Here is a 24,885-nt window from a genome sequence, read left to right on the forward strand (position 1 = left end):
AGTTAGGATCTATCTTTCATTTATCTCCTTTCCAAGATATTCCTAATGTCTTTGTGCTATTCCCCTTACTGACCTGGCTGGTTTATAGTTTTGTGTATAGGATAAAACAAACAAAAATATACAGTAAAAAACCAAAATAATTTACCAAAGTTTTAATGTGCTTTTTAGAGTGAGATTAAATACATGGATTCAATATATCTTAATCTGGAAGACTCCATAAATATTTTTCAAAATTGAGCTTATGACGAGCATACTTGGAGGGTAGGTATTCACTGTCACCTAGTAAGGCCTTAACAACCAGAGAGTTAGGAGTAGGTCTGCCAACCTCTTAGGAGTATTGAGAAGGGTGGTTAACCCCGATGTGTGAAGAGAAGCCTGTGTCACTCCTGCATAGAGGTGGGTGGAGTGAATGCTCATGGTCCTAATGCAATTCTGTGTCCCTGCAACCCAGGGGAAAATGTGCAATTAAAACCCACAATTCCTATACTGCAGAATTGCATCTTCCAGAGTTCTTCAGAATTGTAGTCTGATGATAACCTCTAAGATAAAAAGATCAAATTAATTTGAGAAATGTGTATATCTCCCCCCTCCCCACATTCCCAAATATGTTTCATATTAAAGGCTATGGAGAATCCTGTGATTAAGTAATGGGATTGGTTTTGTTACCCTCGGTTTTCTCCAATATTATTTTACCATGTAACTTTTTGCATCCCGTAATCCCAATACTAGTGCTCTAACTATACTATAACTAGTGCTCTAAAATAGAGATTGGAAAAAATTCCATAATTGTAGTCCAGAATAGTTTTAAAGGAGGTGTAATTAAATGACATGGTCATGAAACATAAAAATTAAAAGAAATCTCAACAAAATACTCCTTAGAAATTCCTTATGAACTTTCCATGATAAACTATGTCTAAAATGTGCCTGTTGGCTCATTAAATGAGTTGACTTTGCATTTGAGGGTTAGCCAAACTCTTGGTAGACAACTTTCAAAAATATTTGGCTTTAGAGTAATTGATATCAAGCCATCTGCTATGATGTGCATATTTATGTCCTAAAATTCATATGTTGAAATCCTAACCCCTAAAGTTTATTAGGACCTTTGGGAGGTGGTTAGTTCATGAAGGTGGATCCCTCATGAATGGGATTAGTGCCCTCATAAAAGATGCCCAGAGAGATTCCTTTCCCCTTCCACCATGTGAGGTGGGAGAAGTTGGCGGTCAGTGGGAAGCTGACACCAAATCTGCCAGTGCTATGACCTTGGATTTCCCATCATCTAGAACTGTGAGAAGTAAGTGTTGTTGGTAAGCCACCTAGTTTATGGTGTTTTGTTTTAGCAGCCCAAACGGACTAAGACACCATCCTTTCTTGCCACAGTTAGAACTCACCAGTTACTAATTAAAGCCATTGTTAGATCTTCACAATAAAATCATTTTTTTTCCTGCATGAAAGAAATGGTTATGTTTCTCTATCAGAGGGCTAAAGGAAAAGAAACATCCAACTTTGAATGTGTGCATGCAAAGCATTTTCGTTTTCATTTTTTTCTACCAATTTATTTTGTCCACATGTTTACATAAAAAAAGGGCCCGTATATTTAATTAATTAAGTTAATGTAATTTATAGAGCTGTCTCTCAGTTAACTGAGTTTTGTCTTTTGTATTTGGTGTTATTTTGTACAAACATTTATAGAAGGGGACATTGTTCACATATTTATTTTATTAGGGTACTATAGTTTGTATAGACATCTGTCAATTATTGGGCATATAAATTTCAAATACTCATTTTTATAAAACAATGATGTAAACTTTGTCATACACATTGTTTTTCAAGATTTTGGAAAATTTCCTTGGAGTATAATTTGAAAATGAGATTAAAGACTATAAATTTTTCTGGTTCTAATATTTTATTGAAATTGTTAAACTTCTCAAGAAGTAAGAACATCCCCTTTTCTGGGTTCCTCTGACCAGATCCTAACTTAAGTTCCTGAAAACAAACTTCATTAGCAAGATCATCATGGCTCTTCTAGAAAACAGAATCCAACAACATGGAAGAAGTTCTTTTATATTTTTACTTTCCTTGCAAGAAGCTGAGTTTTGAAGGAAAGGATGAATATCTCAATTATAGAAATAATGGGAATTATGGCCATAGAATTGGTGTTTCATTCCTGAATACTCCTTATCCCTGAGGTCTTTATGGTCTTCTAGAACTGATTTATGGAAATGTTTTTGTGCACCAGTTTTTGAAAAAGAGTTCTTAAGCTCCAGCAGGTCAGTCTGAGGCTTGGCCACTCCAGCTCTAGGAATCCAACCCAGAATAGGTCTTGTTTCCTCGTTGTTTTCTGTGTTCAAGGACATCTGTTCTTCTCGCTTACTTAAAAAATGGTCTAAATCAAAAGCTTCCAAGTCTGGTTTACTTTCTAAAATACTAGGCTTACTAAGGCTAACAGAGTTTTGACACATAGTACAGTGGTCACGTATGACAGATTTAAACCGCTCATATGGAATGTAATGGTTCGGGTTACAGTAAGGTATATGTTGGGGTTTTAACGGCAGCTGTCTCCAGTACAAATCTTCTATCTTTTTAGTATCCGTGATTTTTGGAAATGTTTCTATGTCACAAATGTTAGTCAGATCTTTTGTTGAGTAACTAGGTGGGGATGCATAGGTAGATAGCAAACTTTGTTCTTGCTTAATCTTGTCTTCAATTTCCTGTTTTTTATGGGTGACACCCCCCACTGTGTTATCACTAAGTGCCATCATTTCTGTATAACTGGGTACAAAGGTATGAAAAGTACACAAAACCCTAGGGGTACAATCTGGACAGGAAGGTGGTCTTTGCTGGACAGTAGCCTCCAGAGGACGTCGGTTCTGAATCAGTCGAGCAATTCGTCCTTCCAAGGGTCTGGGAGGTTTTAAGACAGGATGGAATTTTTCTTGCTGTAGTGGTGGGATAAAAAGGAGAAAATCAGTTAATCTGGCATTATTAAGTTTATCGCTACAAATGTCAGGTCAAAATTCATACCCATTTTCACTGAGTAAACATGGGATGGGTGTAGGAGTGCATATTGCAATGTTTATTTATTTATTTATAGACATTGACATTTGTGCCCTAATAAACACATGTTTTTCTCATCTACTGGTTTTTGCTGATAAAGGGGGATAGATATTTTTACTTGGCTATAGAAAAATTCCTCCATCTAGGAACTCTTTGCTTTCAAACTTTCAGAGATATTGAAAGAATCTCAGGAGCAAGACTTCTGCCATCCCCAACAGATGATGTTAACAGTTATGTGCAGTTATTTAAATCTCAGCGAAAGCCTTCCTTATTGCCCAACCCAAGGGTTCTTAAACCTTGGTTGAATCAGAATCAGCTTTGGAGCTGGGAGAAAATGAGATTCCTAAGTTTGATCATCTGAGATTGTGATTCAGAGGTTCATTCAGACTTAGGAATCTGCTTTTTTAACAAGCATCTTGGGTGATGCTGAGGCCAGTGATGTGTTTTGCTTAGAGAAACACTGGTGTGTGGGGAGCTAGTCATATCTGTGCTTTTTGAGATGTTTTACAAATATTGTGAATCATGTCTGGTAACTTCAAAAGTGTGTGTATTTAAAAGGTTATTAATAGACATATGTCTGTGGTTGGGGGACAGGAGGAAGATGGGGGAGTTGATGAGGAAAGGGCATGTGGAAACTTTCTGGGATGATATTCAATATATCTGTAGGTGGTTGGGTAACAAAAGTGTGCATTTGTCAAAACTCACTGAACGTATACTTAAAATTTGTGCAATTTCATTGAATGTGTATTTTGCCTTAAAAGAAAAACTGCAACAGATTGAACTCTGTTTAATGATATGCGTGCTGAATGTTTAAGGCTGAAGTATCCTCTTGTCTGCAATTTACTCTGAAGGGCATAAAACATCAAATGTATTAATGGATGGTTGGAGGGATGGAAAGATGGATAGATTATGTGATAAAAGAAGTATAGCAAAATGCTAATGGTGTAGAATGTAGGTGGTGGATATATGGATGTTAATTGCAAAATTATTTCAAATTCTGTATGTTTGAAAATTTTTATGACAATATGTTGAAGAAAAACTAAAAAAGAATGGATGGATGGTGAGGATGGAATTGATAGCAGAGATAATGTAAATGAGAATGGTGAGAAGATCGTAACTGTAGTTTGGATTTAGAAACAAAACGGACTTAGGAGTGTCTTCTTGGATCCTAATTTGCTCAGAGTTGGAGGAGTTTCCATCTGTTATTAACAAATCTGTTATAACCTTTAGCCAATCAGGTTTGAGTAGATACTATGAAGAAAAAAAGAAACCCCAGCTCTTTAAAATACTGTGTTAAATTTGTCATAAAGAAAAAGTCTAGGGTGTATCATATCATACTTTATAGTATCCTTTTATGCAAGAAGCAGTTTTTAGTATCTTTATTTCATTCTACTACAACAAAATATTTCTTTTTTTTTTTTTTTTAAAGATTTTATTTATTTGAGAGAGAGAGAATGAGAGAGAGCACATGAGAGGGGGGAGGGTCAGAGGGAGAAGCAGACTCCCTGCCGAGCAGGGAGCCCGATGCGGGACTCGATCCAGGGACTCCAGGATCATGACCTGAGCCGAAGGCAGTCGCTTAACCAACTGAGCCACCCAGGCGCCCCAAAATATTTCAACACTATTACCACTAAAACATGCCTTTCCAGAGTCCGTTATTTGTGTTTTAGAAACCAGCAAGATTCACTAAAACTTACTTTTAAACTTTTAACTATTTTAGGCATATTTTATCTTGTTATTAATAAAATTTTAGTTGATGATTTGCTTGCAGAATAATTTTGCACATAATATACTTGACAAGCATCCTTTGTATTACTGTACATATATTTTTTTGTAAACATGATAAAGCTGCTTCCTGAGGGGCTGGATCCTATGGGGTCAAATCTGTGGAAGTCTGGACAGCTTCTGAACACGCTTGACAATGTCAGTATAGGTATAGCGTTTTCTAGTATTAGATAATATTTGCTGCCAGTGAAACATAAAGAAAAAAACCCTTCTATGAATGATAAAGCACAGTCTGTGGAACTACTTCAGGTGTTATGATTTTTTTTTATCACCTTGGGAAATACTGAAGCTAATGTAAAATAAATGAGTCCAGTCTAAAAAGAGTTCATACTGAAATATCTTACAGTCACTTTTTATGGGTCTTTCCACAATTTATATCTTTGAAAATACTAATTTTGTTTTAAAAACTTTGTAGTTTTATAGGATAAAATCTAGGCCCTAAATAAAACAACATATATGTGTACTATTACTTCATTTTATTTCATGTATATAAGTAAGCCAACAGATGATAATTTCTGTCACTAAGGGCTTAATCATTTCTTTCAGGCCATTTCACATAACCAGTTAAGAAATCTGTATTGATATTTGCAGAGAATTTATTGGCTTTCAATTGTAATTCAGCCAACTCTCAATTATTGTGGATATCAGGAAGAAGCCTTTATCTCTTCAAAAGCAGTGATAATGTAGAAGATATACAAATCTATAAGGATTTGTAGAATTTATTAAGAATCTCATTAAATTAAAGGGTAAACATTTGTAAACTGACTCCTTTGTAAATTTTAGAAGAGTAGCATAGTAGAAAATCTGTTTTAAAAAAACACAAAACAACAGCACTGTGAATAGGAAAAGAAACCTGCCCTGTTCTTTGAAATAGTGGACAAGGATATTCAAACCGGTTCAAATCAATTCAGAATTAACTTCTAAGATGAGTTAAATTTTCCCTTTGCTAGCTTGGTCACCACTACTCATGAAGCAAAGAAAAAGTGGGCAAAACAAGAAGGAGCCTAACACCTGGATACTTTCCCCTTAAATAACTGAGAGTTGACTGCAATTACTTACAGGCTCTGGGTCAAATCCTATCTGTCCAGTTAACTCTGCTACCTCCTTTTCATGGTAATCATCCAGTTCAAGGGGGTTCATGGGCCCCAGACCTTAATGGAAACATCACATCTTATTACTTTGTTAGAGTAAATGAAGGATGACAGTTAAATGACCTTTTATAGAAAAACTTACCCATTTCTCTTTGTAATATGATTAGAACAAATAAATTGAAAATGAATTTTACCTCCCAGTTTCTTACCACCCACCCTAACTTCTATTAGTACTTAGATTAAGAAACAGGGAAAAACACTAGAAGATGCAAGCTTGTAACAGCATTTGTCAGATATTCTAATTTTGTTCTTTTTATTTGGATTAAAGTAAACTCATACCTGTAAAATCATGAGTGTATGAAGTGATCCAGTGGGACCTCTCAAGATTTCTTTGTATGTTGGCTTCTTTTAGAGAGCTAATAGGGTCCCACGAATTTAAAGAAGTGTTAGGAGCGAAGGTTTTAGGAGGTTTTGGGTAGAATACGGGCTTGTTTCTCTCAACGCATTTAGGAAACTAGAACATGAACATAAGTTTATTGTCGTTAATGTTATCTAGTAGAATAAGGGCTGATTCACTATGTCAGCAGGAAGGAGGGTAAAGGAAATTCCAAGCTGAAGTCGGATACTCTTTTTTTCTTCATTAATTACTAACATTCTGCAACTTAACCATATATAGAGTTAAACACAATATTTTACCAAAGGAATGGTGAGGTCTTTTCTGAAAGTTTTTTGCTTTAGTAAGGACTCTGTCTGATAACGTACATTGGAGAAACGTCCCTGGGAATACTCTGCCTCCAGTAACCTTTTATTAGAGGCATAAAGGGCTCTGAGGTACTCCTTTGGCTAAGTACAACAAAAGTTGTGTGCCTCCCACTTCTCTTTCCTTGCTTGAAGTGGCACCATTTGATATATTTTATGGATTTCTTTCTTTCTTTTTTTTTAAAGAGAGGGGGAGGAGGGAATGAGGAGAGGGAGAGAGAGAATCTTAAGCAGACTCCACGCCCAGGGCAGAGCCCGATACTGCTCAGTCATGACCCTGAGATCATGACTTGAGCCAAAATCAAGAGTCTGATCCTTAACCAACTGAGCCATCCAGGCGCCCCCATTTTATTGATTTTTGATGAAGTTTAAGTCACTCAAATTCAAATAAAATTTTTTATTCTGTTGACATAACTGTTTACTATGGAGTTTATTTTGTATTTTCAAAAGGAGGTCTAAAAGTAAATGAACGAGTGAGTTTCATTACAGGCTTTTTGGCAGTTTAGAAATTCACTTTTTTCAGATTGATGACACTCAATATTTACTGAGTACCTATATGTGCAAGGTAGTGGCAGGGAACAAGGATGGATCAGAAACAAGTCATCCAGGAATATTGACTAGAGGGGAGGTAAGGCATGAACATAAATGACTGTAAGATGGAAAGTAACTCTTTGTTATAAAAGAAGTTAAGAAAGAATTATTTGTTAAAAAAAAAAGAAGAAAGAATTATTTGTAAATTGAGGGGAGGAAGAGATTGATTCCAGCTGAACAGGGAAGTAGGGCTGGGATCAGAGAAGAAGGGAGGAGACAAGAGACCATGTTATGTCATATTACAGAAATAGGCCTTTGAGGACATGCAGAGATGGGGAGGCCGAAGGAACAGTAAGAGCAGAGGTATGGATGGCGGTGGAAAGTATGGGATTAACATTCTTGAACACTATGCACTTGTCCTGACAGTCAGGCCCACCCTTAACATTTGCAGGTTCTGGGGCTAGAGTATAGTGAGAGCCCACATTCCACTAGTCTAACTAGTTTAATTTATAAATGAAGCAAATAAGCTGTTAAAGAAATAAAGTGTGTTCCTTTCTCCTACCCTGACAAAATACCTTCATGACAACTTGGAAGACTAAGTTCAAATTTAGACTTCTTAGACTATCCTAATTGTATATTGGGACATGGTAGTTCAGAAAGAGCTAGTTGCTGGCCCTTGGCCTCAGCATCCCTTACTGCTTTCTTCCTACCCCCAATTCCATCCCAAATTATGAAATGTCTTGGATATGAGGGTACCCTGGCCCTCCATTATAGTTCAAGTTCAAGCTCCATTATACCTATTATCTCTGCTTCCAGCAAACAGCCATCACTTGGCCAGCCCTTTGACCTAGAGGTATATACTAGCTTGGAAGCAGTGTCAACCCCTGGGAGGATGGACCTGAGGAAGAGACCCCATGAACTTAGTTCAAAGCCATTTTGTCAAGGATTTCTGCAGTCCAACATCAGGCTGGGGTGGGAGACTGGGGAGCATGGGCTCTTGATAGATATATCCTCATGTTCCCATAAACATCCTGTGCCATAGGGAGGGGTATAGCCAGAGGAAGGCCAGAGCAGGGCAGAAAGGCATGGGACCTTCTAAAGTTCCTGGATCTAAGGGTGATGCTGATTATAGCAACACTGTGAAGTTGGAATGATCCCCATTTTCCATGTATGGAATAGTCATGGTAAAAGACACTTGACAGAAGACTATCAAGTATTAAGTAACCACCTCTATAAACCTTTAATGAATATGTGGCTTGCTTATTCTTTGTTCTTTTTATCATGATTTGCAAAGCCAGCTTAGAAATAAGGACTTTTTTTTCAAATCTTGTTCCAAGGGGCTGGATTAATCCTGTGTCTTAATCTAGTTTAAATAACAGCAATGATCTACTGAAATGCAGGCAAGGGCGCAGAGGAAGAAAATAGGGGATGTGAGTTTTTACTGTAACCTGTGGTCTCTTGAGAAGAGTTTAAAGAGTCAGGAATATTTGAGAGTAGAGAGCTCACCAATTTTCAGTATGTTAAGCTAATGGTATTCTGAGAGGATAGTGAGAGAGGGGCTGCTGGTGATCATCCACTCAATAGGAATTAATTGGTTAAATGTACTATTCACAGGGTGAAGTTTGTGTCAATATATGCAAGATAAGTACAAAAGCAGGAAGGAATTCTGGTTCCTGAGATGTCAGTATCTAGGCAGATACTCTAGTCTACAAAGGAGTGATGTTAGTTGTTTTAAATTTGGAATACATTTTCAGAGGAGTAGTGCCATATAAATTGTAGTTACATTCCCCAGTAGCCCATAAAATTTATGTAATTCATAAATTGCTTAATAAACATTTACTGAATACCTATTACATGCACAATTATGTGCAAGCTTCTAAGGGCCTGTGGTAAGCACCAAAACTCCGTTAGTTGCCACAAAATAACAGAAATTAATACTATTGTAACACATTAAAAAAACCAAGAAATTAAATATAGTTTTTTGTTCTTAGTCTTGAATGATGGTGCTTAATCAGGTTTAATAGGGGAACAAGAACAGGTTTATTTTGGAGACCACTTTGCCCTTTGGAGAGCTTAATACTGGGTACGGTGGTTCCTTAGTGGATCGTGTTTCACTTAATTCTTTTGTATCAGCATCATTTTTACATTAAGAAGTTGTGATTAGGAATTTTTTCATTTACATATGAAATGAATAGAGAGAGTGTTTGTAAATAAGAGATGAGAGACTGGCAGAGATATATTTTCCTTTGGTATCTAGCTAGGACTTTGGAAGAGAGAGTTGAAGGGAGAAGAGGATGCACAATGGGAGGAAAGGCTGCCTGAGATGGAGGAGGAAAAGTGGAGGGGAGGGGCGAGACCATGAATGGGGAAGCATGCAGGGTAGAGAAGAGAGAGCCTACCAGTTTATTTCCCATTCTGGATACATTGGTTGTTGCTGGAAATGAGCAGGTGGGAGGATGGGGCCCAGGGTGCTGGTGGTGATGGAGAGGTGAACTGTGGGCAGTCAGTTATTTGAGGACACATTCCTAAAGGAGGTACCTGTGTCTTTGCCAAATCTATTGTGGTTATTGAAGGATGAGTGTGGATTATGGGTGTTCTGGTGGAGAGACAGAACTGTCCTAGGAATGAGGAATGTATCTCTAGGAGGGGGATGGGCACTTCAGATTAGAAAGGTGGCAAGATGGTTCAAGAAGGAAACCACACTCCTCTGTAAGGGTGATATGAGTGGATGCTCTTTACAAGGGAAGCCAAAGGTCTTTCCAAATATTTACAGTTAAGGAAAATTGGATAGTAGACTCAGTTTGGCTTTGAAAATGGTTTGTTAAAATATTTCAAACAGGCAAAGGTTAGAGAGGTTTATGGCACTTGACCTTTGTGGTTATTATATCTCATCTTACTCAAAAGATGATTACAAGGGGCGCCTGTGTGGCTCAGTTGGTGGAGTGTCTGACTCTTGATTTTGGCTCAGGTCATGATCTAAGGGTCATGAGATTGAGCCCCTGCATTGGATTCTGAGCTGAGCATGGAGTCTGCTTAAGATTTTCTCTCTCTCTCTCTTCCTCTGCCCCCCCCCCCAAAAAAAGATTCCAAGGTAGATTTTATCCTAAAGAATATTTTCGTATTGCAAAAGCTAAGACCAGATGCTTGAATTCTTGAGAAATAGAACAAAAATCTTCGGCCATTTGAGGAAGTAATGACAAAAACAATCCAGAAGAGTCAAATATTTTAACCTATTTGTTTGCCAGTTATAAGAGGAAAAGGAATGTCCTGACTGGCTTGGTGATGGCTAGAAATGGCCAGTGGGAAGAGGTCACCGAGGAAAGAGAGTGGTTCGGAGGAGAGGCCGTGGCTAAGGTGAGGGCAGCGCAATGGTCAGTGGCTCTGCTGGGGAAAACTGGACCAGGCCAAAGAGATAAGAAGGGAGGACAGCTCTGGGGCCTGGGTGGGAAGAGGCACCTGGATTTTTGCGATGCCTGAGTAAAAGGATGGGAGCAAAATGAGGTTATCATACTGTTAAAATTAAGGCCTAGAACGAAAAGGTTAAACTTTTTTTTAAGAATATTCCCCTTTCCAAGACTACCCATTTCTTTCTTTTTTTTTTTTTTTTTTAAAGATTTTATTTATTTATTTGACAGACACAGCGAGAGAGGGAACACAGCAGGGGGAGTGGGAGAGGGAGAAGCAGGCTTCCCACGGAGCAGGGAGCCCGATGTGGGGCTCGATCCCAGGACCCTGGGATCATGACCTGAGCTGAAGGCAGACGCGTAACGACTGAGCCACCCAGGCGCCCCTACCCATTTCTTAATCTTCTAGGTCAACAAAGTGTTACCATTATTGTAATAATAGCACTGGCAGAAGCTAATACTTAACTCTAAGCTTTCTGTCTGCTAATATGGTGCTGAGTGCTCTTACATGCATTTCATTCTCAAGACAACCCTATGAGGTAGAGTGCATTATAACTGCTGTTTTATCTATGAGGAAATTGAGGTATTAATGGGTTAAATATATTATTCAGGGCCATACAATTGATCAATATTAGAGCCAGGAGCTGTGCCACCTTAAAATTTATACTCTTTCCAAATGTTACACATGTTGTCTTATTGGCTTGGATAGAAACTACTAAAATCTGGCTTCTGGGGTTTTCTGTTCTGTAGCCAGGAGATATATTTTTGGTCCTACTTATTTGTGTCCCTGCATCTCCTCCCACCCTCAGAGAATGATGATTATAATTATGTCATCAGTTATGATGTGGGTGGGGTACAGCCTGAGAATTGGGATTTTTGAAAGCACCCCAGGTGATTCTAATGTGCAGCCAAGGTTGAGAACCACTGTTCTAGCAATAGGAAAGGTAAATACTATAAAAATATTCTCCTTTAACAAAAATAGAACATGACAGATAAAGTTGACCACTTCCCCCAGTGAAGTGGTGAAAGGCAGGGGAGGACAAGTATAGGTATTATCCTAAGCGGGGGTGGGGTGGGGGGAGATGAGTCATGAGGTACTCCCATCAAGCTCAGTATCAATTTTATTTTTATTTTTTTTGTCCAGCAAAGTGCAAAACTTGATTAGAATTAGGGATAAACCAGAAGAATAATTGAAAAGTTGAAAAGATTAGAACAGATTAAGAAAGTCAGATTAATCATTGGAAGAAGAGTCAGATAAATCAGTCAAAAATATTTACGTACAAAGTGCTGTGGGGAATATACATATTATAAAATATTCCATTTTTAAAGAGCTTGTAATTTAGTTGACAAGATATAAAATACATGAGAAAAGTTATTGGTTATAGTGAGTGTTATAGAAAGTCAGAAGAGGGGAAATCACTTCTATTGGAGTAATAATGCTTATAAATTATAGCACTTTCTATTTTTCAAAGTGCTTTTATATCTTTCATATCCTCATATCCTGTGAAGTTTATAGGATAGATTTTACTGAAATCTTATAGGTATGTTTTATTAGTGAAAGCTCAGAGAAGAGAAACAATATCTCTCATATCACCAAGAGAACAAATGGCAGATACAGGAATAACTAGAACACAGGTCTCCTGATTTGGTTCACTTTCTGCTCTGCACTGCAGAGAATTAGAGTTGAGCTGAGGCTTGAGGAATGAGCAAGTTTGAGATAGGCAGGCTGTGAAAGGAGAGCACTCCAGGAATGGGACATGGCCGTCCACCTGTTCAAGGACCAGTGAGCTGAGCCAGGCTGTAGGAAGTAAGGAAGGCCAGACTCTGAAGGGTTTTCAGAGCTCAGTTAAAGCCTTGGGATTTACACTTAGGTAAAGGGGAGCTAGTCAAGATTGTGCAAAGGGGTGAGATATGGGGACAGCAGCGTTTTCCTGAGCAGGACGAAGGGAGGGAGATTGAAAGAAGAAACTAAGCCACAGAACTGAAGACTTTGGCTATAATGTGTAATGATGGAATGGTCTCGAGAATAACTTCTCATATTTCTGGGTTGCTTTGATACAGATTTTGCTTGAAAGAATGAAGAAGTCCAGTAAGATAAATGATTCTTTAAGGATTTTTCTTGATGTATAAGTTTACAAAGAACAAACACAAAATTGCGTCCTTTGGAGATGACCGTGTGACACTGCAGGGACCACACTCCGGCCTGCCACAGTGGTCATCCCAAGTAAAATTCAAATGTTTCTAGCCTTGCATAATTATTTCTTGCCTACCTCATAGATTCTTAGATGCAAGAGGATAATATATGGAAAACGCCTGCCACTGCCTCTCACAGACTAATTGGTCATTGAATGTCAGCTGTTACAGTTTTCAAATGTGTAGATCTTTTCCTTCATGATTTAAAATTTTTTCTTCCTGTCTATGTGGAGTCCTGGTACAGAGGTTAAAAGCAGAGACTGGAGCCTGACAAGCTTGAATTCTATGATTATAAGATAGCCACAAACTCTCTGAGCCTCAGAAATGAGAATGATGATACTAACCTTTAGGAGTTATTGTAAGGGCTAAGTGACCTACTGTATCTAAAGTGCTTAGTGTGTAGCAGTTGCTCAGTGCACAGTGGCCATTGTTTTATTTTTGATTCTATACAAATACAATGGTTGGGACAATAAATTATAAATCTTTCTGAAAATTTTTCATATACTCTGTATATTTGGAATTACTTAATATACTATGAATTATAAGAATATAGTTGGGGGATACACAGTGAGTGAAACACAGCCCTCCACCTTCTTTCAGTGGGGAACCTTTTTTTTGTAATCGTGGAAATGTTACATAACTGCCCAAGGTTTGTGAAATCAGCTAAGAAAACAAAAAATGTGAATCATGGTCAAAATCTCAAGTTTTTTAACCAGATAGAAAACAAAAGAATCCATCTTTGGGGTTTTTGTAAGTGTATATAGTAAAAACATTTTTTACTTTGTTTTAAACACACATTTTAAAAGATACTTACATCATAATATACACCCTGGCCTGGCCAAGTCAAGGCTTTCTTCTTTGAATCCATTGGAAGATCAAGCAGTTCATATCTGTAAGGATTACCTGAAATTTTTCAGGAAGAGCACTGTTATCCCGAATATTCAAGAACAGTTTCCTATGAATGGGGTTTTGGGGTACAGTGGATAGAAACGAGATGATAGGAGGTAGAGAGCAATGCAGGTGCTACTGTTAATAAGCTATTGTTTTAGCTACTGTTAATAGCTTTGTTTGAATTCTTGCTCCCCTTAATGAGCAGCACGTGGCCACACACAGTGAGACTGTCTAACCCGAGGTGTGGCCAGCAGCATAAGAGAGCCCTGTACTGCACCTCTCTGATTAATGAAAGGGATTTGTAGGTAAGTTGTAACTTTTAAATTTAAGTTTTCCTGGATCCTCTTTCTGGTCTCTGAATGCTGAGCAAATACATTTCTATACCACCTGATTTGGGCTTTCCCTGACCAAATATCAAGACATAGAATTAGTACTTGCTTACCAAAAAGGTATTGAAAGAGAACATTTTAAAGACTCTAGCTTCTTAAGTATTAGTGGTAGTTTGATAAGCTTTATCAAACACAGCATGGCCTCCTCTGGTCCTATAGTAAGTTCCACAGTAAAGAATGCTCTGAACATCCATCCTCAGGGGTAATAAGAGTGAAGGTTGGCATTTAGTGAACATTTACCATGTGCCAGTACTGTTCTAAGTATTTTATATCTATCATCACATTATTATGAGGAAGGTACTATTATTTCCACTTTAACAAACGAAACTGAGGCACAAAGAAAACAAGCAGTTTGCCCAAGATCACACAGCTAGTAAATGGAATAATTCAAACTCAGGCAATTTGGTACTAGGGCCTGCACTCTTAATCCATATAGTATTGATTTCTATTAAAGAAGAGTTAAGGTAAGTGTAGAAAAAGAGTAGAAAACCTAATGCAATAGTAGTTTTTGGAAAGGTCTTTTATAAGGGTTATTACAATATACTCATCTTTTTAAAGTCCTCTAAGAGAGACTTTGCTATGGTCCATGGTAAGTGGCAGAGCTAGAATTCTACCCATGCAGTCTGACTCCATAGCTCTTAAACACTCCACTATTATGTCTCTCGAAATGTTACTCTCTCCTAATAAGGTACTGAAGCCGATATTGATGATGGCAAACATTTGGGCCTCAATATTTATGTACAGAGGAACCGCATTATAGGACAGTTCTTGGGTCTTCCCTTCCCCACAGCCTAAATTTATTCAACAAATGTTTTTCTCTGCCAACCATGCACCTGTTCTGTCACCTTCAGTTACCTTTTCTCTAGTATCTTCAGTCTTTCTCCGTAGGTTTTTTTCTCTCTTTAAGGTGTCTAGTGTGGGAGAGTCTTGACGACTAATGTATGGGCTTACCATCCTAATAAAACACATCTGGAAAGACCCCTAGGTTTGCATCTGAAGAAGATGCCCCAAGGTGTTAAGAGGACCTAAACAAACTGTTCCCGTTACCTTCTAAGTTTTATTTCAATGACAGTCTTTCAGTTTCATCACCACTGCTATACCCGTGTCTAGACCCTGATGATCTAAACCAAATATCCTTGTGCTAATCACTTGAGCTAGGGTGAAATCTTTAAAAGCTAAACCATAGAGAGAGCAGGAAGGAAATGAAAATAGAAAATACAGGTAAATAAAAACAATTAATTCTGCAGTGTTTGGTTTCTGATTCCACCATGGAAGGCTCTGTATAAAGAAGAAAAGTTAAGAGCACCTGCAGAGAATCTGATGTACTTGGTCTGTGGTAGGGTCGCAGATGATTCTAAAGTGCAGCCACAGTTAAGAACAAATTTCATAATCTATTGGTGGGTCACACTTTTGTGACTTGAATTCTTTGCCCTACCTTATTTAATTTTATTATTGAATACAATTCAAATATGAGAAGAATCAATATTCTTATATCAAATCACATTTTACCTCTTGTTTTCAAAATTGTTGTATCATAAGCCTTCGTCGGCACAGTGGGAGGAAATGGCCGTTGGCTTCGGGCTTTAATGCCTGTGTAGAGATCCTTAGGTGATGTAAAGGTCGGGAACATGGCACCGCGGGAGATGTGTGTGTGGTATGGGTGTTCAATCGGATATGAGCAACAGATTTCTCTGAGATTTAGTTGAGCAAACAAAACAGAATAGAAAGAAATGCAATTGAAAAAAATTAATCATCAGTTATTTATTGGGATCCTTTTTTGTAGCAGGTACTGTTCTAATCCCTGAGGATATGACAGTGAGCCAAAATCCCTAGACTCATGGAGTTAGCTTTCTGGTGGAATATATTCCATTAAACATGAGATTTTCTTAATTTTGCTAGACAAATTAATTTTTAAAATAAATCATACTGAATTCTTTATCAGGGAATAACTTTCACAACTAATGCAGAAGATACATGAAATTTGTAGTTTTTAGAATGCTATAGGAAGAATTTCTGGTTGCTTTCAATTTCTGCCTCTTGTTTTAAGAGGATCCCAGTACTTTATTTTATGGGATCATTTTGGGCATTCAGTATGTGAAGTGATCTCTCACCATCTTGCATTGAACTTTCAATCCAGGCCATCTGTTCCTTTTAAGCAGTCAATCAACAAAAATATACTGCCTGTTTAGAGTACACAGTACTGTTTAGAAATCAAAAAAACTAGTATACTGATGGGAAAAGAAACAAGTAATCCACAGGGATATAATTTTCCTATGATTTGAAAAACTAGCAGAGTTCTTAAAAGAAATAGCAGAGGTTTAAAAAAATTGTGATAGCTGGCTCAGATCTGGGCCCCTAATGCTTGCTTACTTGGCTCACTGATGCAGATCTGTACTGAATTCAGCAGTCTTGGCATCTCGATGGGCCTCTGAAATACCTAGCAGTATAATATTTCAACAAGTTCCTGGTCTGTCCTAGATACCACAAGAAGTTAAGGTTGATTTGTAAGAGAGAAAGTTGACTCCAAGCAAAAGTCATTTACGAGGCCAGCTAGTTCTTTCTGTTTTTGTGTAAAGTGATTTGGTTTTCTTGCCCTTGTCACAAATTCTCTCAGTTGAACACATTTTTGCCTTGGGTGTAGCATCATTTTATTGTGAATCACTAAGCACTTTTCTGATTTATTTACTTTGCTTAAAAAGCACCGCATCAACTACTACATGGCTTGGTACAAGGCACAAGGTCGTCAACTCTGTGATGACATGAGAACATAGAATCAAGACTTTCATTCCTCAGTTCTAACTAACTGATGCCCCTCGTAGTCATAAAAACACTAGCCTAGTAACTGCTTTCAGTGAAGCAATGCTTCATTTTATAGAAGACACAATGATTTCCATTTATTCTAAATAAATATTTTCATTGTCTAATTTGGTGGGTTCTATAGTTAACTATCCCTCTCAAATTCACTTCCCCTTACAAATTGGCTTGAAAATAAGTGATCATTTATAGTTTGAGCAAACTATTTGTGTGAATAAAACAGGAATGAACACATTTTTGCTCATGGAGAGAGTATCCAGTCTAAGGAAAGGATGGAGTTCACTGAGGTCTAGTAAAAAGCCCATGTTCCAGGGGAAGTTCTTAGACATTCAAAGCCTTGGGGGACTGCAGGTGGAGTGGTCAGGAAGCAGGGGACCTGGACAAGAAAGATAAGAGACCCTGGGGACAATGAAGAATGAAATGAGAAATGCTGGGGTTCAAATATTGTCCAACAGTCAGAGGCATAACAAAACATATTGGAAAGAATGGCTGAGTAAATAGAGTGTAATGATTGTCTCAATATGTGCTAATTATCTGGGAAGAAGATTCATCCTGATTCTCTTGGATTTTTTCCCAGTATGTGTCAGGTTGACCAAAGATGGAAGAATTAGTGGGAATGGGGAATCAATGAGGGATTAATTTTTAAACTTCCAATACCATTTCGCACAGACTTGATGAAGTTTAAAGAAATGTGGTATGAATATTTCACAAAATGGTCACATTTGTACACTGTCCCTACAGAATATCTCTGGGTAATGTGGGAGGTCCTGAGACATTGTAACTACTGTATGAATAGGAATTGTACTCAAGAGGACATTGCCTTGAAATATTTTTAACTCCAGCAATAACTACTACAACAACAACAATAAAGCATTTATGTGCCAGGCCTTGTGCTAACTGCTTTATTTCTAATCTTTATCAGAGTATCATTCAACAAGTTAAATAAATGCTAGCATGCTCCCAGAGGCCAGGGCAGGGTGGCCCCATTTTCTACTAATCTGATGTTGGTAAGGACTTCCTGACAAAGGCCATTACCTTTGGTTTTCATTGTATCTTGTTCTCATTACAAAGCCATGATCAGAAAGTAGAGATTGACTTCTTAATTAATTCTAAAGACCAAGATCATGTTAAATTACAAAAAAAGAACCAAAAAATTTCATAAGCCATTTTTTTTTTTTCTGGGGATTAGTCCCCTTGATAGAAGAAAGGCAATTTGCAAAATGTGTATACATCGTTACTGGGTCCTTCTGGTTTTATCTGTAGCCAGGATTTTGGCTTTGTGAAGAAGGGATAAAAGGTAGAAGTTAGGAAGGCAGGGAGAGGCCCCAATTAATTCTGTTCATTTGGGATTAAGGCAGAAATTTTTTCCCCTCACATTCTAGAAACTATTTCTTAGTTAATAGTATTGAGTTATATCTGGTAATGATTTAGCAAAACATACTTTACTCTAAGACCTGCAAGCTATGGACTCTGTGTCTTGAGTCTATGTATAATACAAGATTTCATTCAATATCTTGTATATATTATAAAGGTTATTTTTGTTAAAAAAATCTGAATAAAGTAGGATTTTAGTTAATAGCAATGCATCAATATTGGCTCATGAATTTTGACAAATATACCATACTAATATAAGATGTTGTTAATAGGGAAACTGGGTATGAGGTCTATAGGAACTCTGTACTATTTTTCAAATAATTCTGTAAATTTAAACTGTACTAAATTAAAAAGTTTATTAAAAAAAGGTTAGCAGGGTATATAATACCAGCCTCTTCTCCCACTTGTTAAAAAAAAGTCTTTCATGAAAAGGCACATTTATCCTCACACTGTCTGAGACATATGGATTGCCAATATTTTTTTCTTGATTGTAACAAGGAAGGAAAATGTAAGTATATACTTACCCTACTATTGAATTAGGTGGTTTGGGCATCCTAGAATAAAAACAGGAAATAAATCCTAATTTATATTAAGAACTTTTTAAAGCATACATTCCTATTGGAAATTTGCTTAAGAATAATGATGTATCCCATTTTCAAACTACAGCGTCTTTAATATTGTTGATTGACTTTCTGGAACACTGAATATTGACCAGACAGAGATATGATATCCTTATAACTCAGTTCTGTTGATCCATCTGACTTCAGTCCCACTCGCCGCTCATTTTGCATTTCCTATTTGCAGTGCAGGTGCAGGACTGACTGCTTCTAATGATAATATGGTTCTGCTTCTTATTGACATTCACCCTCATAATCAGGCAATTGCCAGAGTGCTTGGAGGCAGCCTGACACCATGTATGGGTACAATTACATGACCTAAAGTGACCTGAGTGTGGCCAGGTGGACAAGATACATAAGTACTGTGTGTACTTTGTGTGCTTTGTCCTTTTGCCCAGGATTGCTGATCTCTCATGATAGTAAATATTGTCCAGTTGACAGAAAGGCTAGAACAAAACTGAACAAGTTCCTGGAGCCATGTCTTTTCTGACTCAGTTCATTTGAAAGTTGTGTATTTACTAATTACTCTGAGCCCTGCCTGCCAAGAAATAATACTGAAGCCCAGGAACAAAGTCCACACTAGAGAAGGACTGTCACCTGCTTTTACTGGATTCAACACTTACTTTCAGCCTGTGAGGATATTTCTGAAGTATTTCGGGCATGAAAAATGAATACAGGGTTATCCGTTGATAGCAAAGATCCATAAAATGGAATATACTATTCAATATTTGTATGTTTATTTAGAAAGTGGTACATAAACTATATAATTTTTTGAGTCTACAGTGTATTATAAATACATAGTTCACATTAATTTTAAGAGGTTTATATCTTTCTTTATTTGGACTCCAGGTTTGTAGGCTTGGAACTAAAAAAAAAAAAGAAAAGACCCAAAACATGTCTTCCAGTTATATTTGTGGTTGAGTTGGGAAAGGGGGGGCAATGAATATGAAGAATCCAACGGGTCTTGAGTTGGCTATGAAACATTAAATAGGTTAAATCAGCATCTAAAATTTTTCTCATGTGACAAATTTGGCTGATATTGACAAGTGTATACCTAAAATGCATTCTGATTCAAAATGGAAAAAACAAATTTAAAGGAAAGCTTTTTTAAAAATTAAAAGTTTGAAAGGTTGAATAAAAATTAAAAATGCTCAGACACTAGTTCCTTGACTTGAACCAGTCCATTATTTTACTGCTGCATTCTACATTTACTTTTCGAAGTTTACTGATCCCAAAGGGATAAACAGCCTAGCAACCACAAAATTCATGTCTTCTTGCCTCCCTCTTGTGGCTAAACTCCATATTAACTTCCTTCCTATAAACTTTCCTAACGGTTCTAATAGTTAAAGAAGTGATATTTTCATTGTTACTTTAGTATTGTCAGTGTTTTATTTTTATCTGAAAATTAAAAAGTATGCTTTTGTAATATATATACCAAACTATTTCAAAGAGGAAAAAATAATTTAATATACTGGAAAATAATTCCTCTAAGCAAAGGATAAATTAAAAAGTATTCCTTATCCAAAAAGGAGACTTAGGGAGTAATTTTATTACAAATTATTTGTAGATTGTCATAATTAACCTCTATCCTCATAAGATCCTGATGAAAAATTTTGCTGAGGGCGCTGGGGCATTTCCTATGAACCTTTAAAGAAATTTAACAGATTCTTATTAGATTAACTAGGTCAAAGGCAGAGGAATGGACCCAGATGACTTGTGTGAATTCTTTCAAACATTACTATTCCATATTTTGTATTTTTTTTCTTGTTAAATGCCACAAACTCTTAGTGGGTTTTGGTTTATTTTATTTCTGTTTCTTTGGTCTTGGCTTCTATTATTAATGATCTCTGTTAAAAAAAAAAAAAGGAACACTTTTTCTGAAAGATCCCATTTTGGGGCTTTTTTATTTCTCATATAACTCACTTTCACTTAAAAACATTATTTGGTCCAATATAAGGAAAAGAAACCCCAAACTTACAAAGAATCATTTCCATAGATGCCACTTTTTTTATTCTGCGTCAAATAATAGAATTGTTCAATAGGAAGTTTTCTGAAAAGAAAAGATTAAATTGAACATCTTTTCAAATTAACATAGTGATGATCAGATAGTAAAAGACAAATAGACTAATACAACCATGTATATATGGAAATTCAGTATATGAAAAAAGGTGGCATTTTAAATCAGTGGAAAAGAATTTACTTTTCAATAAACAATGCAGGAAAAATTCACTAGCCATTTGAAGAAGAGTAGATTTCTATTTCATACTATGCATAAAGATAATTTCAGATGGATTAAAAATCTAAAGAATTGGGAAAAACATACAAATATTAAAAGAAAATATACAAGAATATGTTTTTTTCTTTGTGGTGGGGAAAACTTTTTTTTTTTTTTAAGGGAGAAAGAGGGGAGGTGATGGGGAGAAGGAGAGAGAATGTTAAGCAGGCTGCATGTCCAGGGCAGAGTCCAATGCAGGCTCAATCTCACAACCCTGAGATCATAACCTGAGCTGAAATCAAGAGTCCAATGCTTAACCGACTGAGCCACCCAGGCGCCCCATGTGGGGAAAACATTTTAAATTAGATTTTTCTTTTAAAATCCAAATCCAAAAGGAATTTGATAACATCAGAAGAAAAACTTTTGAAGATAAGATGGAATAAAAAAGCTCAGATAAAGTGTGGAAGAAATTTTTGTAATAAAGATATGTAAAGGATTAATATCTAGAACATAATAAGAATCCATAACTAAAAGACAATAAAAATGGGCAAAGAATAAGAACAGAAAAGGGAATGTAAATGACCATACATAAGAAAACAAACATAAGTACTCAACCAGAGAAATGCATTCTGATAACCAAGATAACCTTTATACATATTAGATGGGCAAAAATTATGGTTTGATAATATAACATAGTTGTCCAAGAGTATGAGGGAAATGGATACTTTTACTTACCACCATGAGAATATAAAGCATTTGGGCTATATTTCTAAAATTGAAAATATTCATATATTGTGACCCATAACTTTCACTAAGGCTTTTCCCTAGAGAAACATTTGTGCATGAACTCAAGGAGGCCTGTACAAGAATATTCGTTACATATAGTTAATGCCAAGAAGAAGAGGAAACAATATGAAAATCGCTAAATAGTCTATGATGCATCTATATTGTGGAACACAAAGAGAAATTAAAAAGAATTAAATAGATCTGTGTTGGGGCGCCTGGGTGGCTCAGTTGGTAAAGCGTCTGCCTTTGGCTCAGGTCATGATCCCAGGGTCCTGGTATTGAGCCCCATGTTGGGCTCCCTGCTCAGTAGGGAGCATGCTTGTTCCTCTCTCTCTCTCTGCCCCTCCTCCCTCTGCTTGTGCTTTCTCTCTCTCTTGCTCTCTCTCTCAAATGAATAAAATAAAATAAAATAAAATAGATCTGTATTTACAGTCTCTAGATTATAGAGAGAAAAAAAGAACCAAGTTGCCTACTACTATATATCCAGTGATTCCACACATAAACAATATAATACATATATGTTCAATGGGAACATATATAATTATGTAATTGTGTAACAAAATGTGTGAAAGGAGACATACCAAAGGAGACATTTCCCTTTCCTTCTCACTATACTTCTGTCAGTACATCACCAGTGGACTTACTGAATATCTTCTTCACTGCATGCCATCTTAAAAAATACTACTTTTGACTAAGGAACTCAGTTTACCACCAAAGAAATAAGGCACTGATTGAATTTAAAGGACTCAACTGGTCTTATCCTATTTACAGAATGTAGACCAGCCTAGTGAAGATTCTTTTGTGGCTGAAGGAGTGTGGCACATGCTCTGAACCAGTGACCAATAAATGGTTTCTCCCATAGCCAGAATTGATGGTCTAAAAAATGAAGGGTGAAAGTGGGAGTGGTACCTCTCACTGTTATACTTACTATTACACTTGAGAGAAATTTTACTTCCTTCCTAGCCACCTTGAGTTTTGCTGGTTTTGAGGTCAAAGGAGAAATGCTTCATCGGGAAACACAATGGTCCCATTGAATTGGAAGCTGAACTGATGATGTGGTAATTGGGGCTCCTTATGATTGGGGTTTGAAACAGGCAAGAAGGGATTATACCAAGTAGATTGGGATGATTGATCCTGAATGTCAAGGGTAAGAGGATTGCTGTTATGCAATGATGGGGAAAAGGAGTATTTCTAGAATCTAAAGAATCTTTTAGACACCTCCTGGTATTGCTTCTAGTGGCATAAAGTTAATGGAATACTGGAACAGCCTCCCACAGGCAGAACCACTAATTGCTAGATCTCTCAGGAAGAAAACTGGAGGCACTCCACCAGGTAATGAACTCCTACCAGCTCAGGTGCTGGCTGAGGGCAAGGGAACTTGGATGTATGTATATAATTATATTAATATGTATATAATTATGTTATATATAGTATGCTTTTATATACTATAATATATAATTATAATATGAAAAGATTATAACATATAACATATTTATTTATATGTATTAACTAGTTTTATTTTTTTCATTCACCCTTTTCCCTTATTTCCTTATTACTCTATATAGGGTGTTGGTGATGGTTTACTTCATTAAGTGCATAGCTATGGACTATCAGGACAAGATTATGACTGAACTAGAGAGGAGAACATCACCCAGACATCTTGGACTTGGAGCTGGATGCAGGAACTGATGAGACTCTGAATTTCCCCTTTTGGGGAGGTGAGTGCATTTTCATTTGTACGAAAAAGTCTTGCATTTTCTTACACTGGCAGCAGTTCTCAAACTTTGCTACATGTTGGAATTACCCGAGGGATTTTCTTAAAATGCGGATTCTCTCTCAGTCAATCTGGGGTGGAGTCCAAGATTTTGCACTCACCATTTCCTTGATGCTGCTGGTCCATGGGCCCCATGTTGAACAGAAAAGCATATTATTGTTGTGGCTGCTATTATGTAGCATGGCAGCCAGCTGGCTGGCACAGATGGCTAGCATCTTTATAACACTCTCTCTACATTTTGTTAGTTTTCCACATTTTTAATATCCCATTTGCCCAGGAAGAATCCAGAAAATCTACTTCCCAGCCTCTTGAGCAACCAGGGTACAAATGTGTGCCCTAAGTTCTGCCACTCAACCATATCTGCACTAGACTTTGATTTGAATGTGAGTAGCCTGAGCACACAGGCTTCTTCCTTTATGAATAAAATAATGTAACCAGGTTGTATCTCAATGTCAGTAGCTCCACTTCCGTTTTTTCCATTGTATGGCATATCCTTTTGATTTTCAGAACCAGTTCTTAATTTCTTTTTTTTTCTTTTTTTAAAGATTTTATTTAGTTATTTGAGAGGGGGAATGAGAAAGAGAGAGAGAGAGAGCACGAGCACGAGAAGGGGGAGGGTCAGAGGCAGAAGCAGGCTCACCGCCGAGCAGGGAGCCCGATGTGGGACTCGATCCTGGGACTCCAGGATCATGACCTGAGCCGAAGGCAGTCGCTTCACCAGCTGAGCCACCCAGGCACCCCTCAGTTATTGATTTCAAGGGACTTTTCTTGTGTATCTCTGACTATCTATTTCTGTTAGATTTACTTATTATTTGTTGTTTTTTTTGTTAGATGATCTACATTTGGGACATCAGTTTTCCTTATGATAAGTAATTATGCTTGTTCTTAATAGCATAGCTTTTTATTTTTATTGCTTTAATATCCTTATCTTTCCCCTCTGTCTTATCAATTTTAAGTCACATCTATTCTGTTTCTTGCTGCTTCTTTTTGGACTAGATTTGTGAGTTCTTTTGTGTAGTTGTTTTTCTCATTTTTCCCCTTAGCCCTGTGATCTTCCCTTTTATAATGTTCTACCATTTAATCATCTTGTATTTTTTTATTAGAATCACATACTTATTTTGTCCTTTAGAGAATCTACTTTTGTTTCCTGGGCTGTGTTTCTTCTCAGACTAGTTTCTTCATGTGTTTTATATATTAAAAAAAAAAAT

At 37.0% G+C, this 24,885-nt stretch overlaps 1 protein-coding gene and 1 long non-coding RNA gene across 4 annotated transcripts in view; one reads left to right on the plus strand and one right to left on the minus strand.

Moving 5' to 3' along the window:
• LOC118538920 (uncharacterized) overlaps positions 1-24,885 on the plus strand; it is a 55,205-nt gene that overhangs the window by 9,537 nt on the left and 20,783 nt on the right. For all 3 annotated transcript variants that reach the window (XR_004918842.2, XR_004918838.2, XR_004918841.2), the window contains exon 2: positions 23,469-23,621. This is a non-coding gene — a long non-coding RNA (uncharacterized LOC118538920). The remainder of the gene's footprint in view (positions 1-23,468; positions 23,622-24,885) is intronic.
• Positions 1,989-24,885, minus strand: part of SPMIP4 (sperm microtubule inner protein 4) — a 37,008-nt gene continuing 14,111 nt past the window's right edge. Inside the window, exons 3-9 of the mRNA XM_078059382.1 lie at positions 20,881-20,952; positions 18,810-18,839; positions 15,607-15,788; positions 13,632-13,720; positions 6,270-6,444; positions 5,899-5,990; positions 1,989-2,936 (exon numbers count right to left, since the gene is read on the minus strand). Of these exons, the coding sequence (XP_077915508.1) occupies positions 2,115-2,936; positions 5,899-5,990; positions 6,270-6,444; positions 13,632-13,720; positions 15,607-15,788; positions 18,810-18,839; positions 20,881-20,952 (1,462 nt within the window). The 3' untranslated portion in view covers positions 1,989-2,114. The remainder of the gene's footprint in view (positions 2,937-5,898; positions 5,991-6,269; positions 6,445-13,631; positions 13,721-15,606; positions 15,789-18,809; positions 18,840-20,880; positions 20,953-24,885) is intronic.

Source organism: Halichoerus grypus, chromosome 12, assembly GCF_964656455.1.
Source record: "Halichoerus grypus chromosome 12, mHalGry1.hap1.1, whole genome shotgun sequence".
Lineage (NCBI taxonomy): Eukaryota > Metazoa > Chordata > Mammalia > Carnivora > Phocidae > Halichoerus > Halichoerus grypus.